Genomic DNA, 21363 nt, shown 5'->3' with positions numbered 1-21363 from the left:
ATAAGTATCGCGTTGCATATATTTATGTTCCAAAATAATTCTTAACAGGAGCATCGTTACTCGTGGACGCAATGCTAAAATAATTAGCTTGTGTATGGTGTATCGGTTAAATGAAAACATGTTTGATCACCATGGCTTTCTAGCTCAGTGGTGGAGTGTACATAAAAGAAACATGTTGATGCATTCATCGCGAGTTCAAATTCATCGGTTGGTGGAATTTCAATATCAAGATTTTAAGATCTATTGCCGGAATGTATACAGACATAAGACATACTTTGAAAAATATATATATACTAGCTGCGCTACCCGGCGTTGCCGGGGGATAAAAAGTCTTTGGACAGAAAATTGATTTGTAATTAACATATAACAACATTTGCCACTCTAACTTTCAAACTACATATCATGAAAAGGTGTTTTGTGTAATTGAAATAAATCAAGAGAGAAAACAAAAACAACTGTAAAGGTTTTCAAACCACGTAAATTTAAAAGTTCATAACTTTCAGCGGCGTATAGCTTTTAATAACGTACAGTAGAACCTCGGTTCTCGAACATAATCCGTACCAGAAGGTTGTTATGTGTTACCCCTTAGATTAGGTTATGTGTTAGGTTGTTCTAGTGTTGCTAACCGAGTTGTTCGAGATCCGAAACAATTTTTCACATTAGAATAAAATTATGTAGATTTTAATCCGCTCCAAGGTGAAAAAACTTAGGTAAATTCGAAAAGATACTTCGGTAAAGTATTTTTTTTAACATTTTACATTATCAGCTGTACTGTATACCGCATGCTATAAATAGAAACGGGTAGATATAGATCGTGTTTAATTTTAATAAAAGATTTTTTATTTATGATGATGGAAAGAGAAAAAAAGTAAACATTTCTTACGTTTGGCTCTTAAAATATCAAAAGCATTAATAGTTAAGATACAATACTAAAAATTTCAAAAATATATAATAAAACAGCAAAAAATGGAACAGATCAGTTACATCAAAAATCATAGGAAAAAAATATAAACAGCAATGGCACGTTTACTTTACATCTTTAAAGGACAATCCTCCTCCGAAACAATTTAGGGTAACTCGACTGGAAGGTTTATCTCCTTAGCAAATTTTTTCGGTAGAGGAGACGTCATCCCAGAAGGTTTCTCCCTTTTTGTAAAGATTTATGAAGCCTAAAATGCCTATCCGCTTTCATGCGTTTCCGGAGCTTTGCTAAATGCAATGTACATGCTCCGGTTTAGTTGAGAACCAAATTTATGTTAAGCTCCGAGGCAAACAAATCTCAAAATTTTTGATGGAAAACCCAAGGCTAAAATAATTAGCACGCGCATGGTATATCCGTAATATGAAAACATATTAGAACACTATGCCGTTCTATCTCAGTGGTAGAGCTTCCGGATAAAACACTCGTCGATATGAAAATCGTCGTGAGTTCAAACCCATCAGAATGCGTAATATAAATTTTAAGATCTATAGCCGGAATGCAGACAAATATAAGACATGCAGACATAATTTGAGAAATATATATATAGATATGTATATATATGTGTTCGTGTGCATGCGTGTTTGTATCAGTGTTAAATTTAATGCCACTTTTCCATCCAATTAATTATTTTTTTAATAATTGGCTAAATTAATTACTCTGAAGAATGAAAATCTTGAAATGTTTGCGCATCACAATTCTTCATTTTTGCTCGAACAATAAATTGTATTTACATTTTGGCATTTAAGTTTTTTGTAGTTCTTTTTGTAGGAACAGTGGTCTATTTTTTATTATTCTTCGTTTACTATGTTTTATTTTGTAGTTTCATAGCTCCAGAATAGGAACTTTTCACAAAGAGGAAGACCTTCCTAATGCTGTCACTTTCTTCAACGAGATATTCTGGTCTTTACAAGGGGCTGACCTGTAAGTGTATACCATCAGTACTCAGACTATGTATACTCAGACAATGTGTACTCAGACCGTGTATACTCAGACCATGTATACTCAAACCACGTATACTCAGACTATGTGTACTCAGACCGTGTATACTCAGACTATGTGTACTCAGACCATGTATACTCAGACCATGTATACTCAGACTATGTGTACTCAGACCATGTATACTCAGACTATGTGTACTCAGACTATGTATACTCAGACCATGTGTACTCAGACTATGTATACTCAAACTATGTATACTCAGACCATGTATACTCAGACTATGTGTACTCAGACTATGTATACTCAGACCATGTATACTCAGACTATGTATACTCAGACCATGTATACTCAGACCATATATGCTCAGACCATGTATACTCGGACTATGTGGATTTAGACCATGTATACTCAGACCATGTGTACTCAGACCATGTGTACTCAGACTATGTATACTCAGACTATGTATACTCAGAACATGTATACTCAGATTATGTACATTTAGGTAGTTCTCAAGATTGGTGTTTGTCTATCTCTATGTTCTTGTCTCATACCAAAAATTATAAGTTTAAGGTTATTTACATAAGTTTATGGCTGTCGTAAGTCTATGGCTGTCGTAGGTCTATGGCTGTCGTAGGTCTATGGCTGTCATAAGTCTATGGCTGTCTATTTAAGTGCAATTGCTGATGAATTTGTAGAAAGATATACTCTCATCTTGCTGACAAAGTTACATACAAGATCGGAGATGTTAGTAGTGACGATTGTTTCTTTATGACCGCAGGTAAGTAAAGGCAATTGGTCAGCTTTATGACCACAGGTAAATTAGGGCAACCGGGCAGCTTTATGACCGCAGGTAAGTGAGCTGCTAAGTAAGGGCAAAGGGTCAGCTACTGCTATCATTCTCTAAGTTGATCTTGCAAATTATTTTTGAGTACATGATTTATTGTGAAATAATTTTAGAAGTCAATGGACCAACTTGCTAATCTGTATTATTTCATTATTCTAATACTATTGTGTTCTCACTGTAATGTTTTTTATTCCATTACTGAGTTTACAATGAATTGGTAAGAGACATCCCAAGTATATATATATATATATATATATGTATAGATAGCTGTTAGCAAAAGTATTATCCTGGAATTATACATAAATAGCCAGCTATGTATAATGACATAGCCAATATCATTTGCCATGTAATGCCCTGGCTATCCATTGTAATGTCCCAACACCTCCCTGCTAGCTTGAAGTTTTATGGGTGACTTCAACGATTAGCTTGTTTCTTTGAGCGTCTGGGATTGTCCCTGTTGTATTCATTGCCATCAGGTAATCTTGGATTTCGTCTTTTCGGCTTTGGTGCTGCAGCTGTGGGCAATTGTTGCGATTGTGGAAGACTGCCTGGAGTGGTTGGTATTTCGACAGGTGGTTCGGCATCTTCTGGTGAAGCATGTCTAGGACAAAGCTGTTCCAGGTGTCTTTTCTAGGTGGGTCCTCTGGGTAGTACTTTAACATTGACTGTTCTGCTGCCAAATACCTTGATAACAACAGCTTCCACCCATTTAGGCTGTTTATCTTTTTTGGGTCCACAGTAAAAAGCATAGCATGGTGTTCCAACTGTGTAATTATGAACAGTTTTAGTTGATTGTTTGTCTTGCATCTGTTTGCAAGTAGCTAAGTGCTTGATCTTCTGCGATTGAGATTGGTTGATTAATCCATCAACTGAGATTCCAAGCTGTCGAATACCATTTCTCCCTAGAAGGTTGAGACTTGGTATTTTGCTTACGATAAAATGTAATTGCTTCTCATGTTGATGTGAATGTAGCTTTGTTTTGAGGAGACAGACTCCTAGTATGTTGATCTTGTCTTTTGTTGCGGACTCATAATGAACTTCTGAAGTTTTGAGTGTAGGGCTCCCTATTTTCCTCCAATTGTCCAATGATATGACGTTGTCTCCCGCTCCAGTGTCCACTTCCATAGTCATTGCGTGACTTTGTAATTCAAGGCTAACATGTAGCTGTGGATTAGTGTTGACGGTTTTGACGGCCTTCACTAAGTTCAGAGGCTTAGCACCTTTCTGCTTTTTACGGCAGATGATTTCTAGATGTCCTGTAAGTTTACAGTAATTGCTGGTAGATTTCTTATATTTGCATGCGATAGATTTGTGGTTAGATTTTCCACATCGGTAGCATTTCTATTGATCTGCAGATGTTGACGGTTTTGAAGTTGTCGTCTTCTTGTTTACCACCTTGACAAGATTTGCTGCACCATAGACTGTTTCCTTTGCCACTTTTGCTGCTTTCTCCATTTCCATAGCAACTTCGATAGCTCTGGCAAAAGTAAGGTCTTCATCTTTCAATTTGAATAGTGCTTTAAGTATTGCGTCATTCCTGACTGAGCTGATGGATCTTGTACGTAAAGCTTCATCTTGTGCATCGGTAATACTTGCAAAGTCACAAGTTGTAGCGTCATGTCTTATTCTTGCTGCTAACTCTTGAATTGTCTCTCCTGGATTTCTTTTCATATTGCTCCAGTAACGATATCTTTCTCTAACAATGAAGGTTCTAGGGTTATATTGAGTCATCATGTAGTTCTCAATATCTTCTATTGTCAGTTTGTTGACTTCTTTCTTTGGAGTTTGTTGATCTGACCAATCAGTTAATTGTTTGTAAATGACTTTTGATTGATTGGTTAGAAATATCTGTTGAACTCGGTCTTCAGTAATAGAATTGGCTCCTATGAATGTCCTGAAGCGCAGTAAATAGTCTGTCCACAGCTCTGTATTTGGGTCAAAAGCAGTGAAATTAGGAGTAGTTCCTCCTGCTTTTATTTCGGTCTTCTACGTTAACATTTCAATAAGCCATCTATTTTCTTCTTTCTGCAGGCAGCCGTGCTTTTCTAATTGGTACCACTGGTGTCCCATAAGAGTTGAATTGAACTGGTTCCCATATTCCTCTTGCAATTCCAGCATCATAGGCTTGAGCTAGATCCTCTTGAATAGCAAAAGGTACTGGTCTGGCTTTGCAGAATATGGGTTGTGCATCTTCTTTGAAGCGGATATCCAATTCAAAATCCTTCAGGCATCCCAATTCTTTTTTGAAAAGATCAGGAAACTATGAAGTAACTCTTTCACATGCGGCTCGTAGATTTCCATCGAATTTGATTTGCTTATGGGCAGTATGGGCTTATTTTGCAGTATGGGCAGATTTGCAAAATGGGCTTATCTGCAGTAACACTGCAAGTTGATCAATATGAGTGTAAGGTCTTTGTATACCTTTGTCTTGTCAAATGTCTTGTTAGGTCGATGTGTTCGCATCGATTTTAGCTCAACAACAGTAGAATTGTTTTCAGTTGTATAATTTGAACATTTTATTAAAGATAAACTTACACAGAGTTTTAATAAATTTTATCAGCAAGTATCGGTTGCTATTATTTGTGATTGCTTTTGATCAGAGCTGCTTTCAAATCACTTTTTTATGACTCAAATCAAGTCATATCCAGCGAACTACAAATCAAATCCCCCACCCTTGTCAGCAGATTCGAAGCAAATCAAATCGAATCAGCCCAACAACGAATTCAAATCCTGAATCATTTGAGAATGATTTGAAATACTCTTTCAAATTGTTCGCTCAATTGTTGCATAATATGATCAATCTACAGTATAGCTGTAGCGGCGTAGCCTGTACTCCTATCCATAGGACCTGAACTAGGGGGAAAGGGTAGGGGGTTTGCCCCCCTTGCCCGTTTTGGGTTTTATGGATAGGAATAGTATAGCTGTATCTCTGTACCACTATATATATTATGTATGCTAAATTCATCACTAGACACGGTTTTGTTCTTTGTTCCACGAGGAATGTTAAAACATCATTGCAGAGCACATCATACCATTGGCTCTATACATCAATGAATGAGTGGAGGGTTATGTAACAGTTTATGGTCATGGCTGTGACTTTGCTTTTATTGAAGCTTTTAAGCAAGAATGTAGAAATGTAAAAAAAAGAAACTTTAGATACTTGTTTAAAGTTACAAAATATAAGATACAAATATAAGATAAAACCTGACAATATTGGCAAATGAAACACAGTTACTGAGGCTTGAACTCGAAAGAAACGAAACTAAGCATTGAGCCTATAATTACCAGTTACATAATATTAACACATTTACTTAAATACACTTGTTGCATTTAAAAAAAAACTAGCTTGCGCAAGTTTTCCGATGTCAAGGAGCTCCTGTGTGGCCTCATGATGAAGCCACTTTTTCTAAAAACCCGTTTTATGGGAGTTGATGAAGCTGGTACTGAAAGGACCTTCAGCGCCAGCTTGCTAAGCCTCAGTAACTGTGTCTCTCCTTGCCAATAGCTTAGAGTGTTACAAGAGGATCTGCTTTTCGCCATATACTTTTCAATCTCCTGATTCACTGAATCCAGGTTACTTGTACTAGCTAAAGGTGCTTTATTCAAAAAATCAGCGAACATATCTTCATTATCACATATTTGTATTTGCTGATTGCATGTGACTTCCTCTTTCTGTACATCGTCCTGACCATCCAGCGAAGTCAATTCAGATGTGAGAATTCCTGAAAGAACAAAGATGAATAGCGATATGATACATTAAGACTCATATTCTAAGATGCTTAAACAGTCTTATCAGCCAGAACCAATTTGGCGGCGAGCGTCATATCATGATTTGGGCATGGTGATGCTACACGTGGGGTTTATGTATACACGTGAAACGTAGATCAGGCTACGTTTCCTCTCAACTTTTCTTTCCTGGCAACTACTTCATCAGGTTCTCAGTAATGTTCGATAACCTCCAAGCCCCAGTTCTTATCAAGAACCGCTGCTAATAAATATACAGACTTGCCGAAGAGTTCCTGTAATACAAAACATTGAGAACACATTATACAAATATAGGTGATTAGGTGTTCTAGAGGTCTAAGTCATCAAATTGAGTTTTGAATTCTTGGCTATAGGCAGCTTCTCAACCTGAGTGGCTGAGTCCAAAAGGGAATGTTTTGGGTGCACCATGTGCTTTTATATGCTTAGCCGCAAGGTTAACATCTGGAATGCTTGTACCCCGTGACCATGTGGTGAAAATAGAGCTACCGCTTAAGAGTGATCTGAATGAATATAATCAAACTATGTATTATCATAATAGCACTTATGGCAAAAGGCAAATCATAAAAAATAATATTCTCGATACATCATTTTCAATTATCCCAAATATTGAATTACTGTGTACTATGATACGGTTTCACTTACCCTTTCATTTACAGGTGATGGGCTCATTAGTGAAAACACTCCTACAAATCGCTTCTTCAAAGAGTCACTCAGTATTGTAGCTAAGGGGCGTAAAACACCAACAGCTACCCTCTGTAAATGTCTGTGTAGCTGCATTACACATGGTAGTACATAAGAGAGAGTCACCACCTGTAAGGTTATAGATTATAGATTTAGGGTTAGATGGTCAAAGATATAACAAGATGACAATATACTACCCTCACATGAAAGATCAGTAGTTAATGTATTTTTAAGAGTATTTCTCAATGAGAGCCAGAGACTGATTTATTCAATTCATAAAACACTGGATGCCCAATAACACACTTGTCTTAATTGGTGAAGTTGACTTATTCAGTCAGTCGGATAGACAATTAACCACACAAACCTTTTCTCCTTGGGTTACTTGGGTTGCTTGGTGAAACGGCTTCAGGATCTTCACAAAATCCAGCAACATGATATTTTCCCTAAATGTAAGGATGATGTGCTTGTTCTGAGTCCCTTCAAGACAAGCTGACAGGTCGTCTGCGGATAAATCTGCGATCCTAGAAATTTAAAGGTACAAGGAATTCCATCTTGTTGTATTCACTTGTGGGATACTCTTCTGTGGAAACCTGGCTTCAAAAGCTTCCTGCATGAAATAATTCAACCACACATGTGTTAGCCACAACCATATACTTACTGAGAAGGGAAAAATTAAAACAAACACAAACAATACAATAGCTCCATTCTGTAAATCAAACATTTGAGCAGAAATCAATGTTTTTTTATATTATTGTGCAATTGATAAATCAAACGGATTTTAATGAAAAAATATCTGATCTGTGTTCAAATGTGTGATTTGCAGAAGGTTATGTGATTAAACCCAAACCTGGCAGAATATGTTTTTGTATCTCACATATTCCATTTCATTGACTTTCTACCGCGGTATGGGACCTTAAGGCATAACTTGTGGTAAAAGGAATGAATGTGTAGTCCAGCTTCATCAATTAAACTTCCTACCTTGAATTTTGAAGATTGATGGAGCTTTGATGATATTTTGCAGCATTTACCAATGAGTGCTGTCAGTCCTTTTTGTTTAGAATGCATCAATCCATCCTTGACCACAAACTGGAAGCTGTGTGCAAAGCACCTCAGATGTGTATTTTCAGTGATCTTGAGTTCATCAAGGCTGCCATCCCCTTCCCATTCCTCATCTGAGTCCTCCTCTTCCTCCTCTTCCTCCTCCACTGCAGTATCATCGGGCACTGGAATCCGAACTGTAAAAGCCTTGAGCATGTTGGCTGCGTTGTCCGATATGTTAAAACTGATTTTATCCAGTATGTCAAATTCAATTAAGACATCAGTGATATTCGCGTTGATGTTGGATCCAGTGTGTGACCCTGCAACAACACAATAATAGAAATCATATACCCATAATATGGTTGAGGGCATTTACAAAACTCAAAAATAATCCTGGTAGATCAGGATTATGACACATAACATATCAATAGCTCAGAAACTTTTCAAAAACTTTTATTGTATGACTCAAGACTTGCAGTAGAGCTTTGTTAATTGCCAGGGGTGTTGTTAGAACATTAGTGTAGGTAATATTTAAGACTTTGAGTCAGTTATACATTAAACATTGCTTTGCATAATATTCAGAATTAGAAGCTGTGTGTGATACATTCCTCATCAGATGTTCTGGGATAAGCTTTGCCATTAATTTAGGGTACATATCAGCTTGTGTGCCAATGGTGGAAATGCTATTTGGGTTACACCTTTAATTTTTACAAATGAAACTCTATCTGCACAAGACACAGAGCCACTTGATAATATCCATCCAAATGAAATCTAACCTGTGACCCGCTGACAGCATAGCAGAGATTATTTGAGCTCACTGTCCATAATGTAATGTGCAGTAATGCCCAAGAACGATCGTAGTTTTCTATCTGTCCAGATGTCAACAGTCACTGATAGGCTACTGATCTTTTGCAGGTCTTGTGTCAGTTTTCCCAGAACTTGTCGATATTGCTTGTTAATGCCTTCCATGGTTCCATTTCTATGATAACAGCAGAAAAGTTCAATGTTATGTCATACAATCAATGCAGCATAAAGACAAGTGAATTTCTTCTAGCGATCTGGAACACATGTTTTGCCGCAAAATTAGGAGACAAGGATGAAATAGTTAAGCCGGCTTTAACCTATAACACAAGATCTAAATACTTTGTCCATGCATGGATATCATGCCAAGCAAGCACTGATGATCAGTGATCAAAGTGTTTGTCTTGTTTATCCTAAACAGAGACAATGGTCCTATTCGCAACCAGATTCCATATTTTTTATTAATGTGTGAATGAATTTGTTTCCAAAGAGTGTCATGACTAGAGGTCGTGAATACTGACTGTATATGCAAATCTTAGGCAAGTATTTAGGGTTACGACCCTTTGAAAATGATTTATGTGAATACAATGTCCAGGACCTGGTCACAAATAGTGCTTATGAACTAACCTACTTCCGTGTGAATATTTAGAGCCACAGCAGACATCAATTAGTTTTCGGAATGAAACCTTCTCAATGAGGAATATTGGCAAGGAACAGTCAATGATTAGTGATGTAATGGCCTTCCTTATTGCCTGCTGTTCTGGATCATTTGCCTTATACTTATTAACAGGGACGAAGAAAGATGTGAGTTTAGGTGTTGGTGTGGAAGATGAAGGTGTTTTCTTATTTAAATATTCATCATACTTTGCTTTCCTGAAATAGAATTTTCAATTACCTAGCAATTGTTGAGCCAATACATTTACTTATTTGTTTGGGGTACCCATACATGTATATGAAAATGAGTGACATTGCATGGTAAAGTTGCCAGTTCAATTTCCCAAGTTTCAAGTTTCCAATTTTAAAGTTCTAGGCAGCTTTTCAAGTTCTAGGCAGCTTTTTTGAGTAGCAGAATCTGGTAGGGGGTTATGTGGGGACCATGTGCTTTCATGTGGTAAGCTGCAAGGCTAACACCTGGAGTGGTTTTACTCATAGACCAGGGGGTAAAAATTATAGAGACACAGTATATAAGCAAGCTATTTATTATTATTTATCATTGTAGATTTAAAGTGTCTCAAATTTATCATTTTATGTAAGCTTACAATTTACTGTGATTAGAGCGATTAATATGACGGGACCAGTTTCCTGTTCCAGTAGGTCCATCTTTCACAACACCATCACATTGCAAGCAGGTGGCCTCCCTTCCAGTTTTTGTAACTTTATAATTCTTGAAACACGCTTGTATTATCTACAACCCAACATGGCAGGGCATAAGTTTTTCTTATGCCAAGGTGTCACCTTCTAACATCTCACAATCAGCGTGCTTGAAGTTTCCTTGTTTAATGTCTTGAATACAAACACTGAGTGGAGCTGATTTGATTCAAAGGGCCATGGCATGGTGACAAGCTGGATCTAAGTATCCAAGAAAACAAACAGCATATTAGATTAACTTCAGATATTCACAGTTACATTATATGACTAGGATTGAAATAAAATAAATCATAGACATAGACACAAGAACCCGAACAGAGCATATCTTACATCTGGTATCTTCTGTTCTCTATTTGGCTTTTTGAGAATTCCTGTGACTGTTGAGAATGATTCTTGAGAATGAGATCCTGGGACCTGGATAGGTGACCTTGATCGTGATCGAGAGAGTTGACTAGATTCTAAAAAGAATAATGAAGCTATGTAATTGTCGTGCAGTAACACACATGAGATGAGAGTATTGTTTATATGATTAACATACAGAAATTTTTTATCACTATCAAAAGTGGCTTGAGACAGACATACCAGGTAGAACTAGATCATATGAATATATGTTGGCATCGTCAGTAACTATGAATGAGTCTGTCACGAAATCCTCGAACAATTCTTCAATAGAAAATATACTCATATATACTACATAATGTGCAGGTACACTTCATTCAAGTGTAAAGTGTGCTCTTAAGGGAAATCCCGTTTTAAGTATTATACTTCACTTAGTAAGTAAGTGACTGTGTATAAATTATTAATAATTATATTATCATACGTATAATATAATTAATTATCCCACGACCAAACAAGAGCGAAGCGATTGATTGGAAGATTTATGATAAATGCACATGTGCACATAACTCCCGAAAAATTATCTGTTAACGGCCGTCACCAAACCCTTGCAACGAAATCCTATCAACAAATTTAACTATTTTTCAGTAAAGTCGTTTAAGTATAATAATGATACAAAACGCATATAAACCTATTTAAATATGTTACCAAGCCTTTAAAAGGTTACTGCAAATTCCTAAAACTAACCCATCTGATTGGATTATACACAAATAGACAGATTAATTTGGATGAAAATCGCTACAAAACGCTTGAAAAGCTTAGTTTAATAAAAGTTAAGACCGGAAATTGAAATGCCAAGCGACAGAGAATAGAACGATAAAGTCGTGCGCATTTCACGAAAAAATAACGTGCATATTTCACCAGTCTATAGCATTGTCGAAGGTTTCTGCAATTAACATAAGAGTATTGAAATCGTTTCATTTTTGCCGATTTCAAAGTAACTGACATTTTTTACTCTTGAGTACTTCGGTATTCTAACTGATGTACAACGCAGTGTAAGTAAAGGAAATGACGATGATATTTTTTTCTAACGATTCTTATGAGATTTTAAGATTATGAGATTATACTTATGAGATTATAAAAACTATGACATTTTTAAATGTAAACAAAATAGTGTATTGGTTTTATATTATTACTATATTAATAATATTGGTTATTCTAATAATATCAGTGCATTTTACTTCTAATATTGGCCAATATTGCATTTCTCCTATTGCAGGGGGGAGAGCTATAAACATATAATCTTTTCCTTTCATTATTGCTAATTGTTGTATATAATAACACCCAGTACATTACAGCTACCATTACAGCTACCATTGCAGTTATCCTATTGCACTGCAGTGCCATTTGACTGCTAATATTGCATTTCTCAACCATCAGTACCCTTTCTTTTTTCCAATATCTCTTTGATCGTGGGCTGTATGACAGTGGAATTTCTAGTATATCTTTATCAGTTTATCTTTATCATAATATAATTAATTATATAATAATAATTTATACATAAATGGTAATGTTAAAACTATGTATGATATATAATTATTACATGTATTATACTTACTTGGATAGAATGTTATTGTTATGCTATTCATTTATAATTTAAAATAATAAATTAAATCATAATTTTATTTAATATTATTCTAATAAATTTGATGTAACAAATAAAATTTTAATTTATTTTATTAATTAAATTCTACCCAATTATAATATAATGCATATTTATATTCATGAAAATTTTCATTACTGTGAATATTGAATGTGTCCGCAGCATGGACTAGTATTGCATAGAATATTTTATATTATAATACTCTATTCATTCATTCATGCCGTAGGCACAGCACAAGTAATTTTTATTTTGACTAGTGACTGTGAGGTTAGAGTGGGATAGTCACAACCAATTACTAGCAATCAAGTAATTGACATCCAAGTATTCAATGCCATCACCACAACTACAAAAATGCCTTTTCCACAACTTCCCAGAGCTGCTCATGTTGATTTCTTTTACACACACGACACGCGGTCCTTTTCTTTTTTACTGCAGAGGGACACGCACGCGGTTGCTTAGCCTCGGTATCGATGGTGCGCATTTCTTTCCAAAGTTTGGGCTAACTTCGCAAATGTCGTAAAAATGTTACGATCGGTTGCAGAAGACAAGGCTATCGATAGCGATGTGATTTGATTTATTTTTCAAATCAAGTCTTCAAATCAGCCCGAAACTTCAAATCGAATCATGTTACTTCCAAAAATTTTTTCAAGTCGAATCAAATCAAATCACCGTTTGTGTCAAATCAGTACAATATGATTTGTTTCAAATATTCGAATATTCGAATCACCATGATTTGAGAGCAACTCTGCTTTTGATGTTTGATTGCCTGGATCTGATTTTTTATCTGATTGCCAAAATGTTTCACGATTAGTATCGACAAAACTTAATTGCGGTTTAAACGCTAAAGAAATACGTGTGAAATGACGTCAATATTTGTTGCTGTTGCTACAGTTGATAATTGACTATTGACTTGAAGGTTGATATCGGCTATTGTGTTCAAGTTAAAGTGTTATGCATCTCTATTCTGTCAGTTTCTTTACAACTATTAATGTCATAATCACACTTTTGCTCAATCTGAGTGTTTTAATGGCAATCAAGTGTTATCAATTTTAATCTTGAAACATCCTGACAGTAACACCACCTCAAACATCAGATTCCGGTTAATGCGCCCAAGTGGTGAAAGAAAAAGCTACGGAATAGCCGCACCTTTATATAAGCTGCGTGGCTCAAATCGTCAGAAAAAGTAGCGGCTCATAGTCCGAAAAGTATGGTAAACAGTTTGTTAATGTGAAGAGGCTGGGCTATGTCTAACATATCTGCTATTGACTCTGAAAATATTAATATTTCATATTAGCTTGTGCTCTTATTGAAGTTTAATATTTAAGGTTTCTAAAATGGAGGTAATTACATAATGAATAACATCGTTACATAAAAACTCTATGAGTTGGTCATATTATACAGTTCATATATGTAATTGTTTCCATATAGCGATAGCTTAGTAATACAACCTCATGTGGCGCTGCAACGCCATCATCGAAACAGCAGTGTCACTCTCATTCTGTGGTGACTCAGTGTCACCACTTGCGCGTGCGCATGAGCCCTCCTTTCCAGTGGCTTTGTATGCAAAAATTGTTGTTGTTAACAATCATGGCTCTGCTGTAGTGCCTTGTGGAAATATGATCTGCTTGTTGGCCCAGCGTAGCGCTCTGGCACGGGTGCACCCAGGTGTTGCTACACTATCACTCTATGGGAACTTAGTAAACGTTCAATTTCAGGTCTTCTACCAAAGACCTAATCTGAGCATTTATGTCAAGATCTTAGATTTTCCCAAAACGCGGTTTCTGAAACTAACTTGTGTTGATTGTTGCTGGTATTTTGCCAAACTACATCAGATATGCAAATTTTATTGCAAGTTATATGTTTACATATAATTTATATATTATTATATTTATATAATATATGTAATATATATAAATCATATATATTATGAATAATATGTTATATATAATATATTATATGTATAAAGATGCTCCAACAGCTACTAGAATTTTATATACATACATCTGCAAATGTGTATAGAGGGTTTCTTGTATAAATTAATGTACACTATTTTGAAATAAATGTGCCTGTCTCATAAGGAATTGAACAAAACAAAAACTGTAGTTGTCTTGTTTCTTTTGAATAAAATTACATGAACTTCAAGCTAATTGCAGAAGATACCTAATACTTTACTGCAGGGAATCAGCCTCTGTTCTTACAATCATGTTCATTTCTGCTGATTTATTTAAAGATACTACATGAAAACTAGCCTAATCTTGTTTCACTCTTTTCTTATTAACATATAAATATGCTCTGCCACTCTCACCGTTAACCAATGATGCAAAGTTTACCTAATGATTAGCATGTGTTTTTTCTCGTATTAATTTAAACTTTAATTAAATTCATTAATTTATTAAACTAATTTAACAACAATTTCACTCGTAAGACTGTGAAGTAACTTCTGCATGTACTTTTGTTTTCAGACAGTAACACAGATGGAAACGCAGTTGTATCTCCAAAAAGCTGTGCCGAAAAAGGAAATGCTATCTGTGTTGAGGCTGTCGGGGCTGTCGGTAAGGAAATGTCATTCTTGTAGGAAACAAATTATATTATAGTATAATTATATATTATAATCTACATATATATTTCTCAAAGTATGTGGATCTGTCTGTTTGCATTCCGGCGAGGGCTATTAAAATCTTGAAATAAAGAATCCATATCGAAGAAGATTTGATCTCAGACCTTCCCGTTTGACAGCCCGACACCGTACCGATTAGGCCACAGAGATTGATTTGTTAGCTAGCCGATATACTATAAAACCTCTAATTGAACACCATGACGCTTTATTTTTCAACCTTTCCTCTATGGTGGCGGTATATTGGAGGCGGCGTTCAAATAGAGGCCGGCGGTGTATCTTTCAAATAAATCATCAGAATTGTCGGAAGATAAATTTAGCCCTATTACGGGTGAATCAGGTGTCGCCTATATTTTGCCCTTTTTTCTGATAAACCAGTATTAAACATTTTGAATGCAATAAATCTGCTAACTTACCTCTATCTTGTCAAAGATCTCATTAAATGTGCATTGGGAAGCTGAGAAATATCTCTACCAGTTGATGTCTATTGCTTGCAATTGACCTGCGATGATATTATAGCCTGTATGTCGTTCTTTGCAATTTGTTGGATTTTTCAAATTTTATTTCGTTCTAAATTTGAAGACATATTATAAGTTTAAATCTATAATTAACATTGTTGAATAAAAGCTCATTGCACTCACTGATATGTTTGCTACAGTTTGCAGCCAAAACTAGCTTTTGATGTGTAATAGAAGTGGATTTATGAGCATCGATCCATTGTGAGCTGAGTTAAGATATCCGCAAGGATGCTTTTAAATGACATGCGATAAATCTGCATATTTATGTCTTATACAACAATACTCTATTAAATGATACAAATATATATTCATGAACATTGATACATAAACTAACCATACTTATATTACATGCAGAAACAAAAATTTACGTTTTCAAAACACAAATATTTTTATCGTTTGCTCGGATAGCTGCATTTTGATTGTTGATTTTGATGGAATGAACATCTTCTAGTTGTCCAATACCCTTGACAATATTTTCTGGAATCAAATCTTTTTCTGCACTGCTGAACTAGTTGATATTAGTGACCAAAAAACACTTTTGGCCGAGCAAAACTTTTACTGGTGCAACGCGTAAATGTTTGTTTGCTAAAAGTTTGCTTGCACAGCTTTGATCCACAACTTGCGAACAAGTTTTTATATACATACATGTCCTTCGAAGTATCAGGACAGCGTTAAGCAAGGAGCCACTATTAGCCTGTGACAGTAATTATTGCTATAGCGTTGCTTTGAAAGTTCATCTACCATCGTAAATGTAAGCCGGTTTTTGATCAATGTAGGCTACTTCGAAGTATAAAGACAGCGTTAAACAGAAAGCTACTACTAGCTTGAAACCGTTATTGATTATGGCTACGGTCATGCTTTCAAAGTTTTAACAAACAAAAAACGAAAAGCTTTGGAATTAGACAACAAGAGAATGAACTGATATTGATATAAATGATTCATTATTAACACGATTTTGTAGACACTTTTCTACTGATCAATTGATATTATGGGCTCAAAAAGATCAAATAATGTCAAAGTGGCAGTCAAATGGAGGTGGCGTTCAATTGGACAGTGGCGGTCTATTTTTCAACCCTTTTCTCAGGGTGGCGGTCCATTGGAGGTGGGGTTCAAATAGAGGTGGCGTTCAATTAGAGGTTTTAGGGTATGCCGCTATATGGGAACAAATACCCAATGGCTTTGCGTACTGCACAGGGCCATTGCGTAACGCTACTCACACGAATAGCTCTCACTAGTAAGCGTACTCAAATTTTCTATTGGCAATGTGCCAGGCTAATAGCAAGTGGCAGGCAACTCTTATTACTTCTCATTGTTTATAAGCTGATTTTTATTAGTTGGGCAACGCCGGGTAGCACAGCTACTTATATCATAAAAATTATATTATGATTATATATTACAAAAATTTTTATTATAATTATATATTATAACAAATTATATTAACACTGATCAAAGTTACATGAGTGTGTGAGTAAAGGTTAGAATCATATCTATTTGGATTATATCTGTGGGTGTTTGTGAGATAAACTTCATTGTGTACTATAGGTATGTGTATGCATGATTATATAGTTATTACTAGTTGTATACAAGTTTATACTACAAAGCCTCTATTTGAATGCCATTGTGCTGTATTTTTCAACTCTTCCCTTATATGGGCGTTTTATTAGGGATGACGTTCAAATAGAGGTTGGCGCTGCATTTTTCAATTAATTAATTTTTTCGATTATAATTAATTGTGATAAGTAAACTTTCTCCAATGACTGCTTGTATTCGAATGAAATTCTCATATCTACCAGAAAGCTAAATAATGAGCCAAATCCATAATGAGACAATGTAGCCACAAGTGATAACAAAGACACAGCCAATTAGACACAACAATTTAGTGCAAAGGTAGCTAAGACAACAATATTATATATGAATACAATAGACCCACAGAAAGCAGAAGGTTTACCTTATGTACAATTATTTAGCCACATTAATTTAGACCTGTAATGGGCAAAGTGATGCTAATGTCGCCTTATATTACACCCTCCTTTAAGCAGAGCGACATTAATGCTGTCAGCTCAAGGATTTTTGTTAAACCATTTTTCATATATGTCGAGGTATCAGGCTGAGTCAAACAAGGAACTACTTTGAGTTAAAAACTATTAGCTGATACAGTTATTAATGATTTTGATGTTGGTCGCTTTTAAGCTTTTAAAGAAAAACCCGCGAAGCTTTTGAGTTAGGAAATGAATTTTGGTATTCAATGACAATGGTTGCTATTACGTCGTACGGTGTTCCTGAAGAATATTCTCATCGGTCATCAAAGCGTTCTAAAATCGTCAGGTGAGAATCTAAACCACATTATGGATGAATCTGAAAACAATGGATTGCATTTAGGATTTAATGATTTTGAATTGAAGTTTAGTTCTGTTGATTGTGATGATTGATCTTTTCAGGTAAACCAGCACTAAAATCATAGCAACCGCTACATCAACATCCAAAGAATGAATTGTTATTGATGTAAACAAGTCGTTTTTAGTACCACTTTGTATACACTTTTCTACTGATCACTTTCTATCATGAGCTCGTAAAGGTCAAAGAATGTTAAAGTGGTGGCCAAATAGAGGGGGGGGGGTTAAATTAAAGGGTGGCACTGTAATTTTCAACCATTGCCTTCTATCAAAAGAAGCGTTCATATAACGGTGACGTTCAAATAAAGGTTTTATGGAACATAGTTTTTACTAGCGGTATACCGTTACTATACATTTATATATATATATAGTTATTACTAGCAGTATAAAGGTATTATATATACCAGTATATATACATGTATATTTCTTTTTATATTAGAGGCTGGATTTGCAATCTCTTGCAAATTTCTCTGATGATTATTGCTTTGTGATATGAAACTACTAGTAATAAAATTGTTTTAAACTGAACTCAAACTTTCATTTTACTTAAATTTATATCTAGCTGTATATATATATATTTATATATATATATATATATATATTTATATATATATAAATATATATATATTTATATATATATATGAAGTTTATTAAAAACTACAGGTTAAAATCATTACTACTATTAGTTTCATGCAATCGTGTTTCAATCTTCAGGTAGAATTTTCTACCTGAAGATTGCAACACGATTGCATGAAACTAATAGTAGTAATGATTTTAACGTGTAGTTTTTAATAAACTTCATACACAGCTCTAATTGACTCGATTATTGAGCACTTTACTTTACAGTGTAAACCACATATACTATATATATATATATATATATATATATTACTAGCTGTATACATGTAGTATATAAATACTTTCACGCAAATTCTTGAATTGCTGCACAGAAACAGGATTATTATATAGAATGTTGCCTACTTCCTCCAGCTGCTCTGAATACTCATAAACTACCGTAATAGCAAGTTTTAGATCGCAGTTAACAGCTTCTCATACACCCATAATTCCTTTGATTGGTAGAGTTGGTCCACATTTTCCAACTAAAGCTATTATAATAGATTGTCAAGGGCATCTAAACAGATGTCATGCTGTTCCTATGCTTATTAGTTGATTTGCATCTTTTCTATTTTTTCGAATTTATTTTCTATTTCAGCTCCTAATTTTGAAACTACCTTGACGTGGTTATATATTTTTGCACAGCAGTTATGAGTGTACAACAGTTTAACCTTTACTGCTTGACTGTTTTTAATCAGCAATAAATGATAATTAATAACCAATAATCAGGTATTTTACAGCTTTTGAGTATTTTCGATTTTAATCCGCACGAGTCAATATAATTTTTGATGGTGTTTCTTTTTAGATGACTTTAGCACATCTGTGTATGCTGACCAGACCTTCCTTACGACTGACTCTGATATTGACTATACTGAATCAAACAAACAGAACGCAGCAACTTATCCTTTCTCATCAAAAACTGACTTTACTGACATGACTGAGCTTTCTTTTGTAACAAATTCAGTGTCTCAAAACACTAAAAGATTTAAAAGAAACGCGATCACAGACCCTTCAAATACACATATGAGGACTGATGAGGCTTCAGCCGATTTAACAGTTTCTGATGTCACTACATCAGGTAGTACTGAATCAGGTACTGTTCCAGTATCTACAAACACCCAAAAGTTAGCCAGCGCTACTTTCTCATGGATAGAAAGCCCTTCAGACCCAATTGCTACCGTAGATACTACACCGACTGATAAAGATCCCACTGATTCAACATCAGACCTATCTTACGAAGAAACCACAGCGAGCCAAACGGATCAGTTTGAAACAACTGATTTGGTTGGTGACTTCGTCTCAACTACGGAAGGGTTATCATTAGGTTCTGAGTTTACGCTATTGATATATCCCAAAGATAGTACAACAGCAAAACCTAGAGGGACTACAGATAGTACTCAAAAGTATGAAAGTCCAACTGATTTGACCCCATTTCTGTCTACCACGATAAACACGGTGAAACCTGTTAGTGACTTTTTTGTAACTACTCCGAGAGACGATTCATCACAAAGTATTGTAACAGACCTCAAGACGACTCTAGAACTGACTGTCTCAATTGATACTTCACTGTCAGACATGACGACTTCCACCGACTTTCATACGACTACTCAAAACAAGATGGTCGTCACCGGGTTTCATGCCAACTCGACCAATGTATCTACGGGTAAAATAGTTGTTGTAGCAAGCGTTGTGCAGTCGACTGTATCATTTCTATTCGCTTAGTAGAATCAGTTTGTGTTAGTAGTGATAGTCAGGTGATGTCCGTCAGCACACACTTTTATGTGATGCCTATCGTAGTTTATGTTTCTGAATTTATGCAACTTCACAGATAAATAGTAAAAATCTAACTGCAGTTCATGCTTCCCTGCCAGTTGTTGTTTAGGTTTGCAAATCAAAGGTTTGCAAACAACTACTACAGATTCTAACGTGACAACCACTTTATATGTTGTGGCTGTGTGCATTTGTTTTTTAGTGTTGTATGATGTGCTTAAACTCATTTGCTTGAGTAACTTGATGAGTTGTTACTATTTGTTTAGCGATCTATGTGACATCAGAGTTATCGCAAGGCAGCCAACGTTACATGTTAGTTTAGATTTAGCATCTGAGGTTCTGCACCAGCTAGTCGCTGTCTCTGGTCGCTGTCTCTGGTCGCTGCCAGAGGTCATAAAGAGGTCATAAAGATGAACTTACACAAAATTTTAGTAGATTTTATTTGAAATTCGAAAATATCGATAACTTTCTATCATTTAAGATTCTTTTTAATGCCAGAGGATATGAATGCCTGGATGTTTCAAAATTAAAATTGACATTGCTTCATTGCAATTAAAATGCTCAGAAGAAAAATTGTGTTCTTATTTTGAAGTTATTGCATTCAAGTTGCACTGTAATTCGTCTCTATTCTGTTCGTTTTTTCACGACTATAGACATCATAATCGAACTTTTGATCGATCTGAGCGTTTTAACCGCGATCAAGTTTTATTGATTTTAATCTTGAAATATCCTGGCAATTAGATCACCTCAAACAAAAAAAACAATCGCAAATGGTAGAAAATTATTGACACTTTCTGATAAAGTTTACTAAAATTTTGTACAAGTTCGTCTTCAAGCTGAATACAGTTATACGCAGTATAAGTAATTTTTTGGCATATCAAAAAGGACATGTTGAAGGTGAAGCCTAGAGATGTTTTAAAAAGTGCTCATGTATTCCGAGACAGTTTTCTACTTTCTATAGTATTTAGTATTCAGCTGATCTTTCAGCCACTTTGTACAAACCAGAATTCAGACCACAATCAGAATTTTTACTGGC

The 21363-nt window shown here is 35.3% G+C and overlaps 2 protein-coding genes across 2 annotated transcripts in view; one reads left to right on the top strand and one right to left on the bottom strand.

Moving 5' to 3' along the window:
* The window catches only part of LOC137408758 (collagen alpha-1(III) chain-like), a 340292-nt gene that overhangs the window by 197694 nt on the left and 121235 nt on the right, over positions 1-21363 (bottom strand). The window lies entirely within an intron of this gene.
* The window catches only part of LOC137407813 (uncharacterized), a 62182-nt gene continuing 54687 nt past the window's right edge, over positions 13869-21363 (top strand). The window contains exons 1-3 of the mRNA XM_068094193.1: positions 13869-14082; positions 14880-14969; positions 19363-20220. Coding sequence (XP_067950294.1) covers positions 13869-14082; positions 14880-14969; positions 19363-20220 — 1162 coding nt within the window. The remainder of the gene's footprint in view (positions 14083-14879; positions 14970-19362; positions 20221-21363) is intronic.

The sequence above is a fragment of the Watersipora subatra genome, chromosome 11 (assembly GCF_963576615.1).
Source record: "Watersipora subatra chromosome 11, tzWatSuba1.1, whole genome shotgun sequence".
Taxonomy (NCBI): Eukaryota; Metazoa; Bryozoa; class Gymnolaemata; order Cheilostomatida; family Watersiporidae; genus Watersipora; species Watersipora subatra.
Note: the sequence above shows the minus strand (reverse complement) of the source record. Positions and strands in the feature narration are given on the sequence as shown.